The 16,022-nt window shown below is 33.7% G+C and overlaps 1 protein-coding gene and 1 long non-coding RNA gene across 4 annotated transcripts; one reads left to right on the top strand and one right to left on the bottom strand.

Moving 5' to 3' along the window:
* The first annotated feature begins 1,182 nt into the window (after positions 1–1,182).
* On the top strand, positions 1,183–16,020 carry LOC122571876 (phosphatidate phosphatase LPIN3). Of its 3 annotated transcripts, XR_006318281.1 has the most exons (12): positions 3,080–3,431; positions 6,501–7,415; positions 7,700–8,692; positions 8,769–8,902; positions 9,109–9,320; positions 9,511–9,690; positions 9,753–10,286; positions 10,373–10,701; positions 10,804–11,307; positions 11,400–11,503; positions 11,935–12,478; positions 13,258–13,393. XR_006318281.1 is itself a non-coding variant. In XM_043736151.1 (11 exons), exons 2-11 carry the CDS (start codon positions 7,227–7,229, stop codon positions 13,406–13,408), a joined length of 3,330 nt encoding a protein of 1,109 aa, XP_043592086.1. In that variant the 5' UTR covers positions 1,183–1,231; positions 6,501–7,226; the 3' UTR covers positions 13,409–16,020. The 3 variants fall into 3 exon arrangements, 2 of the variants coding, with proteins under 2 accessions (XP_043592086.1, XP_043592085.1); XM_043736151.1 differs by lacking the exons at positions 3,080–3,431; positions 11,935–12,478 and adding an exon at positions 1,183–1,231 and having other exon boundaries at positions 13,258–16,020; XM_043736150.1 differs by lacking the exon at positions 11,935–12,478 and having other exon boundaries at positions 3,081–3,431; positions 13,258–16,020.
* Positions 4,827–6,362, bottom strand: LOC122571904. Its single transcript, XR_006318288.1, has 2 exons — positions 5,433–6,362; positions 4,827–5,143 (listed from the first exon to the last, which is right to left on the bottom strand). It is a non-coding gene; the product is annotated as an uncharacterized LOC122571904 (long non-coding RNA).
* Positions 16,021–16,022: the final 2 nt, after the last annotated feature.

Raw genomic sequence — 16,022 nt, 5'->3', positions numbered from 1 at the left:
GATATTTGCATATGATCGGATCAATAACATTACGATCTGCTCGCATTCGTCGTTGACTCGAATCAAGGAACGAAAAAATCGGATCAAACTTCGTTATCTGCAAGTTTCTTTTTATCAAATTCTTCTTTTTTTTTCAGCACAAAAAGACTATTGGATTCTCCGAAATAAGACTCGAAATAAGAATCATACTCATTTAGCACTTTTAAGTCGATACCACGCGAGATTAAATTCTCGGAATGAAACGAGGATGATCACGATTCCATCACGAAGACATTTTCGATTTCCTTCGAGGCACAAAAGAAGTAGTTTGCGAAATATCGTAAATATGTGGAAAGCTGTAAAAGGCATCATTTGGGAAGCAAATAAATTGTTGACCAAACTCTTCCTTCTTCGTTTAGTTTCCGAAGTGTAAATATGCAGCTATGTACTTATTTTGCTATCATCATAATAGCTGATCTTGGATCTTGATTTTGTTTTCAGAATCTAGCTTTCGCTTCTATCCGCAGCATAACGAAAAAATGATCAAAATTTTAAACTATATAATTTTAAATAATAACGACTAATAACATAAATATACCTACGATCTGAAAAATTTGACGAACATCGGGATCGTCGATGGATCCATTCAGCTTTCAACAATATGTTTCGATACGAAAGGCAATAGTTGGCCAATCGAAAACAGTAAGATACTTCCGATATGTTTCTCTTCTCCGTAATTTTTTCTTTCTCTTCCTCTACACATACTTGCATTATTTTCCGCTGTTTGGCAAATAAATCAAAAAGAATTGTCACGCCACAGTAAAAGAACATTGCTTTAATTGAAAAAATCAATTCCTTTCTTACTTCGGTATCGTTCACTTTCGAAAAGTTATCGAAAGTCTGTTATTTCCCTGATGTGTTACGAATCGATATATTTCACAAGGAAACATTTTGTAATCTCGAATAGCATTGTTATCTGGGAGTCACGAATTTCAAGAAAATCGTTATCGGGTTGAATTCGACAAACAAAACCTATTCTCGAAGAATAGCATAGATTCGAACCTAGTCGAGACGTCGAGACGAATGTAACGATTCATCGATATTATCGACGCAAATAAATATCGTTTGGTATGTGGTGCCCTCACGAAATCAATCAACATTCAGCACTTATATGACATATGTCTGTATTGAACCAACTGCATCAACCGATTCACCTTTCATCGATCTGCTTGATGTCCTTAAAACTTTAACTGTAATTATATACATTTAATACTTTGAATAACTATACCATGAGACCGTACTGAGGTATTTTTATCTTCTGTTTGAAAGTGTTACTCTTTACTTTCTTTGAAATAAAGTTAAAAGTATAAGGATTTTTACATTTCGTACCGGTCTTTGCGACATAAAAGACAGACGATTAAAAAAGTGATGCGTAATGAATTGGAATCCAATTATTAAATTAATTAAATATTTGGTTTGTACATATTACGCTCTTATTTGTATTTTGCAAACAAGTAAACGCTCAAGAATATACGCGACTGATAACAGGCATGTTCACAATAACAAAGCGGTATATGCATGTATATACGTTTGACAAATGAAACATTTTCCACAGTTATCTTGACAGTGACTATTTCATGTAGAATCTATAATCAATAATCAATAATGCTGAAACAGCTTTAAAGGATTTGTTCAAAAACCTGTTGCGATCACTTACCAAATGAAAAATTCATGATACACAAAGCGCTTGCGCGCACTGATTAAACCAAGTTGTGATATTATGCAATAGCTCAAAAGTTATCGATTCATAGCGTCTTCATTGCGAAGGAGAGATTACGAGGCGGTGTCGTTGTTAAAAACATATAATCTTACAAAAGCGCGTTTCATGCTGATTTTGTTCGATTCGTTTAGCCTATATACAATGAACATTATTTTCTTGACGTTTTACATCATTAAGCTTTATTTGTCGTCATCGTCCATACAATTGTTCTCTAACCTACTCCTTATACAATACAATGCATACAATATACGGTAGTTGTTACCAGGAATACTCGATAAACCAATAGGGAAGTTCGGATTAGTGGACGTTAGGCGTTATAATCGTTTGGTGTATTGTCGTTTGATTGCGAAATTGATTTGTCTTTCAGTACAACTTTACGCGATCATACACGTGTCGTGCATCAGGCCAACTATAGCCGAGCTAGATGGTAAATAACCGAACGAACAACAATGTTGCGCAATATTACGTAAACAACCACAGCCCATTTTCTCTTTCAGAGGATTGCTGTTTGCCAATCAAGGTTGTTTTTTTTGACCTTGGTATTGACGCGATATCTTCCTACTTACTTTTTGTTTGTTGTCGTTCATTCGCCGCTCGTTTCTTCGATAGTATGTAACTACATACGTATATATATAGACATTCATATCGCATAGTTGGTTTCTAGTATGATCACAGCGATTAATTCCGAACAAGGTTATTCACCTTAACGCGATCTCATCGACGCTGTAGGAATTATTGTCAGCAAGATGCAGCGAAATGTGTAGATATACATATAAATACATGTGGGAACAGAGTCTACTCGTACTTTTGAAAAAAACAAATGATTTTTTATGTAAATTTCCGATGAATTCAGAAGAGATTAAGGATGAGGAAAATTTGATCGGAGGCATCGATGAAAGACAAAAAAATGATCTTTCTATCGATGCATATATTTTAGCATTGTCGCGAGGAAACGCAAGACGATAAGATGGTGTAGTTGATTACGTAAACGTAGGAGCACAGAGAATTTAGGTCAACAATCGAACGATGTGTTTTGTTTCCTTCCATTCTCCTACGAAGGCAAAAGAAGGCTCGACTGTTGATCCGAGCATCGACGACCAATCAGAAGCTTTTCAATGGCGAAAACACGAGTCTCGCGTGTTTTCTCTGTCTTGACAAGGATTGTGTTTACGTTACTCACGTCTGCGTTCAGCATGCTATGGACACGTGTGTGCGTGTTTACAACATACATTTATACATGTGCATATGTATGTAACGTAGTACGAGCGGCACGGTTTATATACATATATTCGCCAAGCGATCGCGCGTGGTCATGATAGAACGTAAGCGCAGTATCGAGAGTCAAGATTCTCCGGTCGCTGACTCAGTTTGACTCGAATGCTCGCATGAAGTAGTTTACACTTTGTTTTTCTTACGTCAGTAAAGCCAGTTTTCTTTATTTCTCCAATATTTGTCGAAAGTATGCACGTGCTAATACGATAGGATACGTTCGAAGAAATCGAATACTACGTTGAGACTGTTATCAACGCGATTCTTCCTTACATAGACTTTTTCCAAGTGTTTTCAACGTTCGCTAGTACAAAGTACGCGATCACGACGAGTGTACCACACTTGGCGAATTTCTCAAGCTTTCTACCACGACAACGAAATCACGGACCGTATTTTCGAATAGGTAAGTGAAAGGGAAAGGACATACTGTGAACGAGATATGTTCCTATCTTAACGATTGCAACAAAAAGTTATTATTTCCATTTAATTTGATACGATAGTTTCCTTTCTAATATTTTCCTGACCGTGAAATGGCCGTGCGAAAGACTATACGTAGTAGAGTATATACATGCACATGTACATGTATATACGTATGTATGTAGTTATGTATGAATGAAACGAGACGCTCGGCTGTGTAGAACTGTGCGTGGATACGCTATGTGATAAGAAATATAATGATTTGAAGCATAATATGTAAAATTTTTGTCGACATTTAGAGATTGTTGGTATCTCGATCTACAAAACAAAAGCGAATGTTGGTTTACAAATGGCAGCTAAGGAGGAAGGAAAGCTAATTGCATAATTCAGTTGTCTATCTTCGCTTTTGTCATTTGGCACTGGTTTCTTCGAACTTGTCACACGTATTTTCTCAGGTTCGATCGTGCTTATTTTTGTCGAAAGCGGTAGAATGATCAAAGCTCAAGGTTTAAAGCGTGCGCTTCTCGTCTCGCGAGACGCATTCTAGCCTTGCTACAGTTTTCCTTCGAATCATTTTTCTTTTATTTTAATCGTTCTCTTCCGTTCGAATTTTTCGGAAAGGGGTTAGGAACTTCGATAAGAAGACGCAAAAAGTACGTCGCCAATGATCGGCTTGAAAAGAAAAATTCTTGTTCCATAAGTAAAGCATAGTGTCGAAGAATGGGCAATAAATTAGTCTGTAGGCAAAGACCAAACATAGAGGTAGAAGATTCCGATATTTTATCTTCGAAATTTTAATCGTTTGCCATAGCAATGCCAGTCTACCGTTGTTGTCTACCGCTGTCTATTGCTCCTTTGGTTTATTTAACGGGAAACAGGAAGAATAAAAAGATGAGATCAAAGAGGAAGAAAGCAACGAATAGAAAACAAGCCACTAGTCCAAAATTAAGTTCGCGTGGACGTGTCTGTCGCGTGTACATCGATCGCGACGTGACAGTAACATAATTATAGTTCCGAGAAAACTGGAGAGAAGGAGAGAGATTCCAAGTGAAACAACACGCATTTCCGCAGCCTTAACGCGTGAAATCCATTAAAGTTGATTAAAGTTATTTCCGGTAAAAATCTTCAAGAACGAGCAAGTCATTCTCGAATCGACCTTCGATTAATCATTTCGAAAAGTCTTACCTGAGAAAGTAAAAATGTAAGAATTTGTAGAATAGATAGACAAACAACGGTGAGTCATCTATTTTTCCGAACAAAAAGTTTCACGATAATTACGAAATCTAAACGCTTCCATGTGTTTCAAACTTTTTGTTCCGAAGTCGGCGATTCTCCTTTTTTTTTTTTTTTTTGGAAATTTGAATCAGCGATCGGAATTGTGAAAGGGATAAAATGATTGTATTTGCCAACGCTATGCTTTCGCTCGTTACTTCTACACCATATTTAAAACAGCTGATATTGCGTAAACGTGTGTATCACCGTAGTGAACAGAGATTACGCGTATGTGTAGCATAGTGATCGTAAACCATCACCCGTTGTTTTTTTTTCTTGTTTTATTTTTCTTTTCGCTTCTTTTCATGATTACTTTCGATGGAGCCACGCAGTTGCACAAGCCTGCCATTCAGATAAGTTCCGAACCAGAATAACTAGAACAGTATCATTCTTGAAAACGCAGCTTGAAAGTCACGCGATTAAACACTGTAAAAAAAGAAACACAGAAAAATAAGAGAAGGATAAAAGAAAGAAAGTAAGAAAAGAATGTCGTAGATAAAAAAAGAAGAGAGGCTGACTAGTACAGCTCCACAGTAACGAACGAGTGAGAAATGGTAAATACTCTGAAAGAATGTGTTCCGCTTTGGCTCGAATGTCTTTCGATTTTGGCGAGTCGCCGAATGCCAAGGAACTCGTAAATGTATCAGATGTAACGCGAATATGTAGCCACTAGCTCGTGATTCCCGACCGTGAACTTAACCAAGTTGCAACGTACGTGCGAGAAAACTGTTCGTCGGAATGATTTACACAAAGAGCAAGATTATTTTGTGTTGGAAACAGTTGCTGCTGTTGCTTCTTTCTTTAACACTTTAGGCCCGATGCAAACGAGCGACATATCCACGGTTTTTGACTGTTCCCTCAGTTAAGAACAACGGAGACAGACATATGATCGCAGCGATATCACGTGAATAAAAATTGTTCGTCTGCATCGGGTCATAACCGGACATATCAAAGTACTGCATTCTGTTATACATTCTGCTTTAGTGTAGTCTGTGTGTAGTATCAGCCGTTAACAACATTTATCTACGGCATTTGAATGCCAATGAGACAGGAGATGAGAGAGACGTCACGCGGAGAAATCTCTAACAATTTCGGAAGAATATGTGTTATATTATTAGCATTCAGTAGAGTATCGAATTTCTTGAAATTTGTCCAATTACGAATTGCTTAGCAAACGTTTTCAAATGATGGTGGCAAATGGAGATTTGATTATGTAAGAGATTATTATATTTGGATCTGTAGCGATAAAAGTTGAACGATCAAAATACAAAGTTCTTACGAGCCACTTCTAAAACAAAACAGTATATGAAAACAATCTAATTGAAAAGTTCCTAGGAAGAATAAGAACAACAACAAGAGAAAATTAGTAATTTTCCAAAAGATCGAGTGATTGGAGTGGTTGGAGGATCTCGGCTAAACCGATGTTCGATTATTACATTCACTCTTCGAGATCACCTAACCACGTTTAAAACATAATGCAATCTTACTTAACAATTTTACGCAGAATGACTAGTATACATGTGTTAAAATGTTAAATTTACAGGTATATCGCAAATTTTTATTAGAGCAAAGTTCAACGTTTAAAATACTCTCATTGTTTCAATGAAAACGTATAATCAATGCTTAACAAAGCTTCGACGATCAATGTTTCAAGGGTAACGATAAACCAATTCGACAAAAATAAACGTAACGCTACGCTAGTTTCCTTCAAAACTTAATTCAAAGAGAATGTACCTAGATATAATTAAATTAGTAATCGTATGTTGTGTCTTTGTGCTTTCAGATCTAGTAAGAGCATTTAAAGGACGCGGTACATCGTGATTCCCAAGAGGTCACGTGGCGTTGAGTCTTATTGACCGATGTGTATCGGAACCTGGATTGGCCAGGTCTGGACACGTGACCTGTTCTAACGTCAATTTGGGCTACCGTCTGCTGGTAGTCGGCTGAATTTCTCACTGAAGTATTCTCAAGAACAAAGAATTCAAGTTTTAGCCGAATTACGGAAGCGTATTCTATTGAATAGACACAGTCTTTTTCTAATTTTCAACGTGTATTCATCTAATCGTTAATTTCGATGCGCAACTTCCACGATAAACTGATCGTAAATTTGTAATCGAAGTATTTGCCCGGCTACAAATTTTTGACAGTTCTCGACTGTCTTATAACTCGTAACAGTGACAGTTGTATTGTGTGAGTCGTTGAAAATCGTTTCATTTGATTGAAAGGCGATTCAGTTGCAGTTTTCGATTTGCTTGAGCAAGAAATAACGAATTTTCTCAATTTTACGGTTGCCATCGAAAAACAATGTCTCGATGTGGTTAAGTCACTCTTCAAATCCGATATTTCCGGACACGATGTCTTTCATCTCGGAAGACCTTTAAACAGATACGGGTGTTCAGTGTCGCGGCAACTTTCAAGTATCTTGTCACGCACGCATCACTGCAACGCGGTGAAATATCCTAACGGAAATACATTTTTAGAGTGGTTTGAGACTATACGTTAGTGTACAATGTACAGTATGAACTACATTGGCAAGTTCATAAGTAACTTTCGCGTTTTCTACAATGAGATCAATGCAGCAACGCTGACCGGTGCTATCGATGTCATCGTTGTTGAACAACCGGATGGATCGTTTACTTGCTCACCTTTTCACGTTCGCTTTGGAAAGCTCGGAGTACTTCGTTCCAGAGAAAAAATAGTAAGCTTCAATAGTTTTTGTTCCATATTTATCTCGTATCTTTTATCGTTTTTATCTCATGTCTATTCAAATATTTTTCAAAGATCATTTTTTCGAAACTTCTGAAATCTTTGTTATAATATCGTGTCTCGTGTTTTGTTTGTTATATATTCAAATCTTACCTTTATAGTGTTTTAAATAATACTGAGTAGTTCTTATAAATTTGATTTGCCAATTCAAATGCTCAGGATATGTAAGAGCAAACACAGAGGAAAAATAATCTATTTTTCATATTCTCTTAACAGGTGGATATAGAAATAGATGGAGAACCTAGACAAATCCATATGAAATTAGGAGATTCTGGAGAAGCTTTTTTTGTTGAGGAAGTTAGTTCTCATGGTTCACCAACTGACGCTGAAATTCCACCTCATTTGGCTTGTTCCCCTATCCCTGAAGACAATTGTTTTCCACCATCTAGATTTAATATTCTCTCTGATCTTCCTCCAGAGCAAGCAGATAAAATCCTTATAGAATCTATCTTGTCTACTGAAAGAGAGAAATGGGAGCAAATGTCAGCTTTGCCTCCGGATGAAAGAGAAAAATTCTTGATCGAACAATTCTCTGATCTTCCATTGGAGCACCGTGCAAAATGGCTCCAAATTGCTGCTTTAACTTCAGAAGAGAGGGAAGAAATGTTGAAGGATAATTTTGGTGATATATCTGCAGTCCAAAAGCAACAGCTAATTTGCAAACAATATTCTGCTCTAAAAAACGAAGATAAAGAAAGATTATTCAAAGAAAATTTTCCAGAACTCCCTATAGAACAGAGACAAAAATTTGAGAAGGCTCTATTAAGCGACTGGAAAGAAGAAAAAGGAGAAACACGAGATTCCTTAAAAGGCGAGGAAGAAATTTTTAATATGGATGGTATTAATGATGATGAAACATGTACAACTGCGTCCACTCCTAAATCTTTTGTAGCTGTAACTTCGTCTGAAAGAATTCGTAAAATTAGCGTTGTGAAGAATGATTTTAGACCGATTACGGAGGATGTGCAAAGTAGCGGTAGTAGAGAAAAATCGAGTGACGAATCGAACGTGTCCATGAGTAAGAAAAATTCAAAGGACGCGAGTGTCGAAGAAAACAAAAGCAATACCAATGCAAGTAAGAAGAAACGGAAGAGGAAAAGCATTTTGAAAAAAAAAGGATCTCAGAGAAAGACTAGCAATGGTAGTAGTAGCCAGACGGAAATAAGCGAGAACGACGCGTCTATTCCGGATGAAATTCTTCCCGAATCCGTAAGTTTAATAGTTGCATTTAAAATTAATTATTCATCTATTGATTTAGTATTGCTTATTTTGACATGTGTATCAGTTAAAGATATTGAAGGATTCAAATCCAGCTGTAGAACTGGGGAGAAAAGATGAACCTATAGTTTCATCTCAGGAAACAACAGATAAACGTCCTGAAACAGATTTCCATTTCTTCAGTGACACTGAAATTACAAAGTAAGTTTGCCATTGAATAGATCATGTATTATTGTATTATTGTGCCTATGAGTATGTATAAATGTTAAGGTTATATATGATTGTACATATATGTATATATAATTATATATAATATATTATAGAAATTATGAGAAAGGTGTATGTATAATGACTATTTACATGTAAAATTAATTTGTTTACCCTTTTATTGTCATCATATTTAATAGGAATCAGGATTCCAGGCCATGTTCACCTGTTCAATCTGACACAGAGTTTGAAATGCGTAAAATAACGCAAGAAGGTGCTGAGAGAGAAGAAGATAAAAGTCATCAACAGAGTTGGAGATGGGGTGAATTGCCCAGTTTGCCTCCAGAATCCACACACGCACCTCACAGAAGTTCATTGAGTTCATCAAATGCTGTTAATCAACCGAATAGTAGTTAGTACAATTAACAGTCAAAAGACAAAAAATATCAAAACATAAAGATAAAAATCGTAAAAATAAAAAACATGAAATATTATATTTTGCTTGATCAGTTAATAGATTGGTCTCATCTTTTAAAACGTGTCTTTATATATAAATATAATTTTATATACTTTAGACTAATCAATTATTGTTTCAATAACAGTGGAAGCACACCGATCCATGCTCAGTGGCATGTTATCGTTTATGCGGAAAACTTCTCGTGTAAGACGTAATCCAGAGTCAGAAGGGATTTATCTTAGTGATCTTAACGCTGACGAACTGGACCCGGAAGTTGCAGCCCTCTATTTTCCTTCCTCTCACAGAGGCCAAGCAGCAGTTAAAAGTAAACAATTTATTTTGATAAATTGTATAAAATGTGTAATTACTCTAATATCATGTTTGTAGATGGGAAAGGAGTAGACGAAGAAGATACAGAGTCAGGCAATGGACCAAGCTTGCCACAAAGCCCTAACAGCGTTGAAGGAGCTATTGGTGGACCAAAGTCATTGGATAGTGACTTTGAGGAGCCAAAACATTCTATATTTGACAGCAATATGAATATTAGTTTATCCTTATGCGGTGGTTTAGATTCTGAAACTGGCCCATCCAAAGAAGTTTTCCATCAAAATTTGCTCCATTTCGAAGATATCTGTTCAGATCCAAAATTATATGAAAATCCAAATTTAGTTGTAAAAATTAATGGAAAATTCTATAATTGGGCGGCCGCTTGCCCGATTGTAATGACTTACGCTGTATTCCAAAGACATTTACCACAAAGTACAATAGAAAATTTATATGCTCAATGTATGTCGTTACCAATGCATGAAGAGAAAAAACAAGAAAGCAGTGACAAACCTGAAAGCCGTGGTGGTTATAGTTCGTGGTTTTCATGGAGACGTTCTGCACAACCAACCAAAAAGTCCCAAGACCTTAGTCAAAGTAAGATGGTTTCCCTTTTAATTTTATTCATCATTTTTCAAGTAATATGTAAAATAATCTAAATTATCTCCTCTTGCGTATTGTAGCTGATGGAGTCGTTGTACAATCGGAACAGATGGAAACCAAAGAAAATACTCCAGTTGATGAAACTGCAAATAGGGAATTAAAGATTGACCAGAATGCAGATTCTATAACGACGGTGACGGAAACGGTAGAACAATCTGCAAAATTAACGAAAGACATTGTCAAGATTGAGAAAAATCGCGACAGAGAGGGTGAAGGTTATAGTGGTAGTGAAGATTCTGATAGTAATCAAAACCAATCACAAGGAGTCAAAATACCTAAAGAGAGAAGATCGTATTATGAATCTACTGAGAAATATCGTAAAACTTTGAGATTGTCATCAGCACAGATAGTATGTAAAAGATTTTCACAACATTCTAACACAGACAAAATTTTCGAATTCTTATAATTTGTGTATGTGTGTATTTATCCTGAGTTTGTTATCTTGTTACAGGCAAGTCTTAATTTGAAAGATGGAGCTAATGAAGTAGTTTTTAGTGTAACTACAGCTTATCAGGGCACAACACGTTGTAAATGTCATATTTATAAGTGGAGATGGGATGATAAAATTGTTATCTCCGATATAGATGGAACTATTACAAAATCTGATGTATTAGGTCATATTCTGCCAATTGTTGGTAAAGATTGGGCTCAATCTGGCGTTGCTCAGTTATTTACAAAAATTAAAAATAATGGTTACAAATTGCTGTATCTTTCTGCAAGGGCCATTGGACAAGCTAAAGTTACGAGAGAATATTTGAAAAGCATTAGACAGGGAGATTTATCACTCCCTGAAGGGCCATTGCTTTTAAATCCAACGAGCTTAATTTCAGCATTCCATCGTGAAGTTATAGAGAGAAAACCTGAAGAATTTAAGATATCCTGTCTTAGTGATATTCAAGCTTTATTCCCAGAAGGTTCAAAACCATTTTATGCTGGTTACGGAAATCGAATTAATGTAATTTTTAATCTACAATAGCTTTCAAAAATATTCTACTAAATTATTGCATTGTATATATCTTGTATTTTGCTTGTTTCTATTTTTTCTAGGACGTTTGGGCGTATCGAGCTGTTGGAATTCCAACTATGCGTATATTTACTATAAACCATAGAGGTGAATTAAAACACGAATTGACGCAAACATTCCAATCTTCGTAAGTATTTGCCTTTTCTGTCAATTTATATTCTTTCATTATTGTATTGGTAGTTAAACAGACACGCTAACGTAGTGCTCAATGTAATCAATCCTTTAATCAGTTTATTAGCGTATTAGTATTTGATTAATATTTTTATGTTTTTTTATACAAAAGTGCAAAATAATTTGAACATGTTATTCTAAAGACAAATGCGTATATTATGTTGCATCTTCATACATTGCTTTTAGGAATTGCGTATGTACGCTAGGCTTTTTTTAAATGAATAAAGATTAATTTGTTAAATAGCATTATTCATAATTTTGATATGAAAAAAATTCGGTATTTGTATTTCATCCAGTTAGTAAGAAAAAGAGGAGATATTTTACAGAAAAGGAAAATTTGTTATTGAGAAAGAGATATTGATAGGTCGGATATTTCTATGATTGCAGTTACGCATGTCAGTGCGATATCGTCAATGAGTTGTTCCCGCCACTGCCCATGTGAAACATCTACTGATGGCGGCACAACCGTAGCTGTTTTTTTCTATTAATCCCATTGATAACGTCTTGATAATGGTCTATACAAAACAATATATTTGTGCCATTGGTCCTTTTTTAAAATGCATATAGATTTGCTACCTCGTAATAGAAATATTATTCTATACTCGGGATTTCCTCAAAAAATATAGTGATATTTGCAGTCTCATAGAAATTTCATATTATGGTGAATCAAGATATATTTTACATATAACACAATATATCTTGATATAATAGTTATATATATATATATATATATCTTTCATAATGATGTATACCACAAATTGTTGAAGCGCAGTTCAATTTTTCCAATGGCAATTTCTTTTTTTTTTTTATTTTATTTATTTTCTCTTAAAAGTAGAAATTTAACTTATTTCTTTAGTTTGACATTGCTAGTATGCTTTGAGGTATTTGGTTGTGCAAGAACTCCTACCTATCTTCTTATGATTCTTATAGGGTAAGCACTGGTTATTACATGATTGCTTCTTATCATTTCCATTTTCATTCATCCACAGCTGCCTTAATGTAGGTTCATCACCTTAAATGTTACACAGATGAGATGAAACTTTCACTGAAATTAATAATTTTCTCTTGAATCATATACGATAATCATGTTTTATGCGCGTAAAGCTTTTACGAAATAAAAATCCTAGATGTATTATCAGTGTGTGTATGGTAAACTAGTTTTTACTTTCTTTTTGTTTATGCACGAACATTCAACCAAGTACTTCGAACATATTACTCATATGTACGACAAAGTGATAAAGAAGAATTGTTTCTACATTGCTGAATTTAATCATATAGCTTCAAGCTTTTTAATTTCGAAAACTAAAACAAAAATATCCATAAGAGCTATTGTTTAAAAAGATCTTTGATCAAGCAGTTCATATAAATACTTGCAAACATACTACATATATTCTTCCTTAACAGCAAGCTTAAATTAATTTTCGATTTCTAAATATAGCGCCATTCTAACATATATGTACATACACATATACATATGTATATTTATGCTAAGATGAAACTATTATTAGGGTCACGACGAAATGGAATTGTTTCAGCAGAATTTTGTTCATTATATGCATATGTATAATAATGCAATACATATAGTAGCTTATTTTCTATAGTGGAACGATGCATTTGACGTTTACCCCAGATGTTATGTTATGCAGAATAGTATTATAATAGTATTATGATAAACCCGATACATTTAATTTGTTCATATTATTTTTTCAGATATTCAAACATGAGCTTTATCGTTGACCATCTTTTCCCAGCATGGCGAGAAGAGGCTGCAGATGAATTTAGTAATTTCGCATATTGGCGAGACCCAATACCAGAAGTACCATCGCTTGAAGAACTTTACGCTCAAAAACAAATTACCTAAGTGAAAATATTTTACAAATTTACTCTGCAGAAGAAATGGATACATTTTATTTGTAATTCGATAATAATCAATTCTATTAATCATCTTTTATATTTCATATGGTATAGGACATATTCAGACGTAGTGTTCTTGACTTTCAAATAGATGAGACTCGGAAGTAGATTTACACCGTGATGTAGGCTTAGTAGTCGTGTTTTGTTTGTCGAACGCAAGATTCTAAAGAACACTAAATACGTATAAAAGTAATTTATCATCATTTATAAATGATACGTGGATCAGTGTGTAAGAAAGGTAATCTGTCTTTTACAATTGAATTTAAACACATTCCAATTCTCATAGTGTAATAGGACTATGTTGTCGGTTATCAAAGACATTAAATTAGTTTTCAATATAATTTATAGCAAAATTATCATTTAGAGAGCACGATACGAGTGCTTCAATATACATAATTAAAGGACTCATCACGTCATAATACGCTTCGAGAAGAGTTCAAAGCAGATCGCTTACACGCTGTGCTTCAGATAATCCGTAGACTATTCCACTAAATATACATTATGTTGCTCGTCGATAGTTGAAAACATTTATGATACCAATGAATAATTTCGATATGGTGATAAACATGTGTATAAAATGATTCATTAATGCGTTTATATAAAATACGTCGTGCTAGAAAGTTCCGTTTATTATTAACAGAAAACAGTATAACGTAATTCGTACATCTGCTATCATTTTTTTCAATATATATCTTGTTTAATTTCATAAAAAATTTCTGGCTTTTAGAAACGTTTAACCGTAACTATTCTAGCATATAAAAATCTAGTGTATTATAATATTATTTAGATATTTATATATTACTTCAGCTAATATATTTATCGAACATTTCGTTAAATTAATTCTTATTTATTTTTATATGAGATCTCTGTTAAATTAATGTGCTGTGAAATTGCCATATTCTAGAACGTAATCATTTGTGTATTGTGATATAATTCGAACAACTTACTAACGAGGTCAGGACGATAACAGTGTATAAAAGTGAATTCGTTATTTGCACTAACAATGAGAAATGTTTCTATCTGATGTTTCTATATAGTTTCATATACGAAGTTACTGTTTCTTCAAACTATGTACAAGTTTCATTTTATAACGTAAACGTGTTGTTGAAATTTTTTTCTTTTTCTTCTTTTCTTGATAGTAACATATTCTATGCCTATGTCTTTCAAAACGTATCATCTAAAGATAGTTAAGTATAAAGGATGTTAGTAAAGTAGTATAAATTGCCGTTTTCTGTTAATGAAAGTACCATAATAACATGAGAGAAAGTGATGATCTTGATATTTCTTAACTATTGTCAGTAACATGCAAGGATATAATTGCGTTCCACCAAAGAAAATAGAACCGAAAATGTTTTCAGTTTAGAATATATTTCGTATCTTAAATGTGTACTGCTAAGAATATGACGTTAGAGGTATATTATTTGAAACAGTTATAGTAAAGAAGATCGATATCCTGACGCTAACCACACAATGATAGTGCTAGTAGATGCAAATTACTTGACAGTGCAGTATTGTATTTTAATGACATTTAGTTTAACGCAAAAACATTTCCTGGTTAGTTATGAACTATTCTTCAGAAAAAAAAAGGAAAGGAACATGAAAAAAGGAAAATGAACTGTAAGAAAAAAAGTAATACAGGAAATGACAATATTTTTTCTGTACCATTTACAAGTCTTTATCATAAGTTTGCTATCACTTTGTAATAGCAAAGCAATGTATATTGATTGTTATTAGGTTTATTATTATTACTATTTTATTACTATGTTATTATTTTGGTATGATATATATATATATACGAAATCAAATGTATTTAATTTTTGGTATTATTTTATTGCTTCTCTTGAGCTCATTTACTTTTAGAGAGTACAAATAAATCTAAATTTTATTTTAAATTTATGATTTTCTATCAATCTTATTTTATTATTACTTGTGTGTATGTTTTTTGTCATAAATATACATAATATCAGTAATGTTTCCTAGGTATTACATAATATTTATAATAAACATAAAAAAAGTTGGAAGTTATGTTTGAATTCGTACTCAATGAATATACATAAATTACTAGTTATTGAAAGCATTCCCTAGCAATAATTTAATTACAAAATTAAATTTCGAATGCTTATTCCTGCAACTAATATGAATATTGCTTAACTAGACGCGAATACTTATAAAATAAAAGCAATTTTACACTAGATCATGTTTCTACGTAATGAATAAAATTTTATAGGATACTGCTACTCATTGGATAAAATATCTCTTGTTTTATAGAATATGCCATATTAGTGTATGTCGCTATATATTTGCATATTACGTTATTTTTATCATTATAGTTAATATAATATCATCATATAATGATCTAATTCTTTCAAATAGGTTATAAAATTCAATAGATTTTGTCACATATTTTGTGATGTGTCTCGTATTATGTAATTTCAAAGTTCCCATGTAATTTATTTGATATTGCTCAGTATTCTGCAACTAAACATAAATACATATGTAACAATGATATATATCTTGTAGCTTTTAAAACAAATAAATAACAAAGTAATAAAAAACTAATC

Source organism: Bombus pyrosoma, linkage group LG10 (genome assembly GCF_014825855.1).
Source record: "Bombus pyrosoma isolate SC7728 linkage group LG10, ASM1482585v1, whole genome shotgun sequence".
Lineage (NCBI taxonomy): Eukaryota > Metazoa > Arthropoda > Insecta > Hymenoptera > Apidae > Bombus > Bombus pyrosoma.
Note: the sequence above shows the minus strand (reverse complement) of the source record. Positions and strands in the feature narration are given on the sequence as shown.